The sequence below is a fragment of the Mesitornis unicolor genome, unplaced genomic scaffold, assembly GCF_000695765.1.
Source record: "Mesitornis unicolor isolate BGI_N332 unplaced genomic scaffold, ASM69576v1 Scaffold4612, whole genome shotgun sequence".
In the NCBI taxonomy this organism is placed as follows: Eukaryota; Metazoa; Chordata; class Aves; order Mesitornithiformes; family Mesitornithidae; genus Mesitornis; species Mesitornis unicolor.
In genome coordinates, this window is record NW_010168329.1 from 4043 (window position 1) to 10434 (window position 6392).

The 6392-nt window shown below is 40.3% G+C and overlaps 1 protein-coding gene across 3 annotated transcripts; it reads right to left on the bottom strand.

The window, feature by feature from the left end:
• Positions 1-1594: 1594 nt before the first annotated feature.
• LOC104535408 (calcitonin gene-related peptide) lies at positions 1595-5852 on the bottom strand. 3 transcript variants are annotated; one of them, XM_010178963.1, is made up of 4 exons: positions 5761-5852; positions 5349-5480; positions 2369-2553; positions 1595-2052 (listed from the first exon to the last, which is right to left on the bottom strand). In XM_010178963.1, exons 1-3 carry the CDS (start codon positions 5844-5846, stop codon positions 2394-2396), a joined length of 378 nt encoding a protein of 125 aa, XP_010177265.1. In that variant the 5' UTR covers positions 5847-5852; the 3' UTR covers positions 1595-2052; positions 2369-2393. The 3 variants fall into 3 exon arrangements, with proteins under 3 accessions (XP_010177265.1, XP_010177264.1, XP_010177263.1); XM_010178962.1 differs by having other exon boundaries at positions 2369-2556; XM_010178961.1 differs by lacking the exons at positions 1595-2052; positions 2369-2553 and adding an exon at positions 3971-4518.
• Positions 5853-6392: the final 540 nt, after the last annotated feature.

The window sequence follows — 6392 nt, forward strand, 5'->3', positions numbered from 1 at the left end:
ATTAGGTTTCTGATTCGGCATAAAATATTAGTCCAAGGAAAACCCTTTTAGTTGACAGAAAAAAATGTGTAACTATGTTTAACTGAAAAGGACTGATACTTTTTAAAGGGAAGACACTCTTGCTGTCATGCAATTACATGAAACAGCCTCAGGTGTCTCTCAGCAGAGGATGGCTTTAAATGGAAAAAACAAACTATCTGAGCATTCAGACTTCAAAGTCAGAAGAGGTCCATGAACATTGCCTGGCTCCTTACTGATTATGAATCATCAAATTACACACATGCATCCCAATAACTGTGCTTAGGCATTTTAAGCTGTTGGGTGCTGTAGTAGGGAACAGAAGAGACAACCTGCCAGCTGTGCCCAGAGGCTCTGCAATGACAGGTAGAGGTGTTCCTGGAGCAGCCAGGTGATCTTGGCATGTCTCCCCCACTTTGTGCAAAGGAAAATGGGAAAAAAATATCTGACACCTGGTGAAGAATGCTTCCTGGCTCCAAAACGGACAGTTGAGTCTTCCACACATGACCCAACCAGATCCACATACAACCACAAGGCAGTGGTTCACCTTGCAGGTGTAGCAATCCCAGTTGCAGCCAGTCTCAGACACTTAGACTAAATGGAAAAAAGCACTAGGTTACCTCAGGGCAACAGATTTGCAGGCCAAGAGGAGACCACCCAGTCTAAGCATCCTTCCTTTGCCCTAGAAGTTTTCCCTGTTAACTGGCTTATATCTTCAGGAGGGTCAGTTTTGTACGCTGACTTCTGAGGGCTGAAATCTTCCTCAAGGAGTGAAATCATAGTCACAAATGAGCATGGTATAGAAGCATTGCCACTGGACAGCATTACTGTTTACCTCTGGTTGGCCATGCCTCACTTTTTGTTATTACACCTGCAGCAGAGACAGACAGAGACATTATGAAAGCCTTAACCTCTACTCTCCACGGTGAGATGATCTTCCTCTGAACTGATGAAGCAGATTTAGAGTCCAGCTGCGGAGCACAAAACAAATCTAAACAAATATCTGACTCAGCTACTAAACTGAAAAAGCAGCAGCTTTGAGGAGGAAGTTGGCAGCACCTCTTAGAAGTCCATGGATTGCTTCCAGCTATCCTCTTCTCCACTCACGCTAATTATTTATCCCTGAGCCCTAAATAGACTGTCTCAGGATTGCTTTAAAAAAACGTACATTTCCGTAGCTCCCTTTTCTCTTCCTTTCTAAGTCACTTTTTCAACCTTAGACAAAACCTACAAAGCTCATTAGGCCATTTCATCTGAACTACATCCTGTATAAAAACACCTAGTCTCAACCCACGCATGATAAAGTTTCTCTCTATGGTTTTATTAAAGTAACTGTGGCTTCTCGTTATTTTTCTAGCAGAAGTTTCACTAAGCGGTGTCTTTTCAAGCTACTGCTTTATGAATATATCTAAAAGGCAGCTATCACTTCTGTTCCAAACTTTTGACTCACATGCAAGTATTTTTAGTCAACAAGGCTGCAGCAGATCCATGGGCCAGCTGACCTGCAGTGATGCTGGGTTAGTGCCAAATGCTTCCGTAGGTGTGTTCACATGAAAAATCAGTTTCTGAATCCAAGTGTATCTAAAATATTTTTTTTTTAATTTTGCATAAATTCACAAATGATACAATATCGAAGTGGTTTTGGTTTTTTAAACATTCTGTACAATCAGGTTAGTTAAGTGTCTTACATCAAGGCACAGCACACTGTATAATACACACATGCCTTGCCAGGCAGCAGTTTAGTATAATCCCCGAGTTTTGGCAGTAGTGCCAGGACAAGTAGCATGGATCACATAAGCTGGAAGATAAATAAATAATAGATGCTGTCCCATTTTATTTGAAATAGAGTTGCATATAAAAAGAATATACAATAATTTAACTTTAATAACTATACATAACAGAAGTTTTTTCATTTGTATTAAATAAAACATTTTCAATATTAGGATGCAAAATTAATCTTTTTGGTTGTCTTGATTTATGGAGAAGAGTTGCTTTCATTAGAAATTAAAGTTGAATTTTCTGTTTCACGGCAATCTGAAAGAAATAAATCGAGTTACTCATAAATTGATAATGAAATGTTACTAGTAAATTAAGCAAATAATTCCAACCAAACTGTTGCATTTAGTTGATGCACTATGAAGCTAGTTACCTAAGCACAGCGCCCACAAAAATCTCTTCTTCACAATCTAAACGTGCTACTGCTATGTTTGTAACATCTTTTTTATACTGATACTTGCCCTGCTTTCTCAGAGATTGCCACTGTATTCTGTTATTCAGCCAGCAAAACTAAAACTCTGATCATGTCACAGGCTGCCTGCATTGCAGATTCTGTTTATTGCAATGTATTTACCATATTCACATTATCATTCAGCTTTTTATATTTGAACGCTTCTTCTTCGCCTGCCAAAGGCCTTGGATCCCACGTTGGTTGGTACAAAGTTGTTCTTGCCCACTCCTCCTGACCTGCTCAGGAAGTCCGCCAGACGATGGGTCACACAGGTTGCTGTGTTGCATGCCCTCTTCTGTGGTGTTACACTGCTTTTCAAAAGGAAAATAAAGAGTTAGTTCCCCAAGTCTCTACCCTTCATACAACAAAATGTCAATAAGGGATGCTATGCCTAGGAAAAATTTTTTCTATGGAAGACAAAGCAAGCTTGCTGTGCAGCAGGCATTTGCAACTTCTCTGTGCACAGCTTACAAGCTCTAAAAGATACATCTTTATGTTTTTCTAAGTGTCAGACTCAGTTTACTAAAGGTGGCTGAGCCCTTCCTTTCGTGGGCAATCAGACTGAAGACTAAGCCAGGCCAGATTTTCAGCAACACCTGAGCCCTTACCCGCCTCCAGCAAGTCATTATGGCCAACAGAGAAGTGCCGAGAAGGCCCAGGTCTGGGACATTCAACGAGTCCCCGCTGTGTCCAAATGCTAGGACCTGTGTTTTGTTCATAGTGCTGCTGAAGGACAGTGGCAGAAGCTGGTCTAACTTCTCACTTCAACACCTATGCTCCATAATGCCCAGAAAACACATGAAATCTTAGCATCGTGGATGACAACAGGAGCTTTGTCAGTGACTTGAGGAGGGACCAGCTTCTTTCAGGGCTGTACCACAAAAACATACTGTGTCCATGTATTCAATGGGAGCGTGGTAACCCCTTTGGCCTGGAGTCAGACCTCTGTCTACTACAGCTCTTCACCATGGCAGTAGTTCACAGACTCTTAACAGGATTAGTGCCATGCTCGGAGTTAAGCTTACAGCTAGTAATTTTGCTAGATGGGGGACTTCAAGGCACACACATTCACACAGTCCCTGTTTGAAGAATTTACTACTAAAGCAATGCTTTTTTCCTTGCAGTAGGAGGGATTTTGCTCAGCTACGCACTACAAGACAGTTTACTCATGTCAACAACGAACGCTGTTCATAACATCAATGCCAGTTTTTTGGAAGAGGCCTCTGATTACAAGATAGATACAGTGCTGCAGCAGAAGAACTGTAAAGAAACCTAGTTTTGTCTCTTAATTTACAATTCATCTATATTATATCATCTTGAATTAATACAAATATTTTGAAGATACCTGAGAGTCTTTAAATATATCTGAATATACTAATGCAAAGACCTATTGTAAAGTAAGAAGGAAAAAGGAAAAGAACATTAAATTCTTACCTGGAAGTGATCAGTACTCAGTTTTAAACAGGATTACATTTCTAGTTTGAGCAAATCTGTATGAGCCTTTCCCAATTCCTCTGCTTCTCAGGATCCTTACTATCAGGATTGCATGCAAGCCTGATTACATCAGTACTTACGAACGTATGTGCGTCATTTTAATTCCTAAGTTTTTCAACTTTTCTAGAATTACTGGCATTGTCTTTCAAGCATTAAGACAACTTGCAAAATTCTTCTAGCTGTATCTAGAAACCTCATATTCTAAAACAAGTTATAAACCAAGCAGGTCTAATCCTTAGAAAAATAGGTTTATTGAACAAGTGCATGGGCAGGCACAAAAGATGAGTCTACTTGTACATTTAGCAGCCAGAAATGATGAGCCTTGTTTTGATTTTGTTTTTAAATCAAGTTCTAAGAAAATCATTTAAAATCTCGAGGCAGTGCTGTTCATTTGTATTTATTTATTTTTTCCCCTAGCTTGGTATGCATGTTATGTTCTCTGACTTCCTAACATTAGGTCCATCTCAAACATTCTCTGTTGAAAACAGAATCAAAAGAACATAGCAAAGTTAGCAATCAAAGTTAGATCCACATGCATTGGGTTTAAAATAAAAAAAAAGAAGGGGAGAAATAAGCAAGACTAGTTGTTTCCTAGGGTTTCCCCATAGTTTGCATAGCGTTCGTGTTCCAGGTCACTCAGCACATTTCGTTTCTTGCCAGGAGTTCCAGCCCCGACGTCAGTGCGAGGGTAAGTTTGCAATTTGTGTAATTCTTGAGACAGTTTGCCCAGCACACAAGTACTCAGACTGGCACAGCGTTTGGAAATAGGTCTATCCAGGCTGCAGGGGGGACAAAAAACATGCCCAAAGGAAGAATAATCTCAAACATGCATGATCATGCATTTCTTGCCTAGATAAATATCTACAGTTAGGAAACTTATAAATAAATAAAATAATAATAATTAAAAAATAACAATAATTAAAAAATAACCCCTCCACATCATATTCCATGCAAGGAAGGTTCATTAAAATGCAGTCAGAAGGAGAACACATTTTTTCAATGAATTCAATTTTGCTGAAAAAGCAAGTTCATTAGCATTTTGGATATTCATACTCAAGGGTCAGGCAGTTTTACTTTCCATGCTCTTCACTCTCTCATACATCACCACCATGCTTTGCAATACAAATCCCGTTAGGATAATGCAAGTGCTCTTCCATGCCTCTGCTCCACAGGGACAGTGGTGCTGCGTGCATTAGGAGGAAGGCAACTCCTCTGCCAGTGACTTCCCATGCCTCGCAACAGCATGCACTTTCACAACAGAGAATCAAAGAGTGACTGAATGACCCCTAACACTCCCACTAGGAAGACGTACATTTTGCTGCCATATTTAACATAACCCCCTCATTCAAGCTCAAATCTCCCTCCACTTCCAGTTGCAAAAGACAGATAGAAGCAGGTTAACTAGGTGGAAGCCATTCTCCCGATACCAATGTTAGGATGTCTCACAAGGCAGTATCACCTTTTACTGGTTAGTTGACCACAGCAATAATCCCAAAAAAAGAAAAAAAGAATTGACCTGCAGAGGCTCTGCTCAGATGGCTTCTGTTGAATAACAAACACATCACACCCCTCCATTGCCCTTCTCCTGCCCCAGGACTGGAGTCCTTACCCGTTCCCATCAGAGGCTTGCTCCAGCTCTTCTGCTGTCATCTGTATGAACTCTTTCACCAGTGCATTTAATAACCTCCGAGCTTCATAATCACTGAGCGTCACTCGATCTGTTATGGACTCCAAGCCAGGTCTAAACAGAGGCAAGCAAAACAGGAGGAATAAAACCCAGATTGCTGCAGAGAGCCACGCACAGAAGAGAGGGGTTTGTCACATGTTACTGCATGTCATTGACAGTGAGCCTCATACACAGCATTAGGTGTTTTAGATATGCAATTAAAAAAACACAGTGTCAAAAATATCATGAAAAGAAGCCAGCTTTCTCATTCATTGTAGTCCACTTCTCTCCTAAGATTATTAAGCATTTTCATACCATTCAGATACAGCACTCAGCAACTGGACCAGCTCCTTACCTGACTGGGGCTGCCTGGAAGGTATCCATCTGGCACAAAACCAAGGCATAAACAGCAAGGAAAGACGAAATCTTCAGCATAACCATGATTTCCTCTCTACAACAAAGAGGTACATCAAGCAATGGCTGTTTTCCAACCCTCTCAATCCTGTAAGATCTACTAAAGAGGTCATCGTTTCCCAGCGACAAGTAGCACAAACACTAACAGCTTTTTTCTTTTCTTTTTAAATATTACCTTTCCATTTTTTTGTTATTATTGCTGTTGTGCTTTGGTTTTCTCAGAATTTTAAGGTAACGTAGCACTATGACAGGGGATAGAAATGCAGTTTCAGAGCTGCAGTTCTGTACAAACAGCTGCAATAAACTTAATGCAGACTTTCCCTCAAATTGGTGGAAAATGCATTCCTCTGACTTACTACTGCACATAATGCCATAGCCAGTGTGCTCAACGTGAACAGGCACAGTTATGGGATAGGAGCGATGAGAAAAAAAAATGTTTAATGTCTAATCTTCTCAAGACTGAAGTGCCACTGTTGGCACTTTACTTGAAACTGCTCACTTCTTGGCAGTTAGCACACTAATACCCTAGTTCAGATTACACTGTAAGAAATAAGCAGTTTAATTTCAACAGAT

Excerpts from the sequence above, each read along its gene's own strand:
- LOC104535408 (XM_010178961.1), bottom strand. The coding sequence starts at position 5,846 with ATGGTTATGCTGAAGATTTCGTCTTTCCTTGCTGTTTATGCCTTGGTT. Across the intron at positions 5,481-5,760 it reads TTCCAGGCAGCCCCAGTCAG|ACCTGGCTTGGAGTCCATAA; the intron begins GTAAGGAGCTGG and ends GCCTCTGTTTAG. Across the intron at positions 4,519-5,348 it reads CAAGCCTCTGATGGGAACGG|CCTGGATAGACCTATTTCCA; the intron begins GTAAGGACTCCA and ends TCCCCCCTGCAG.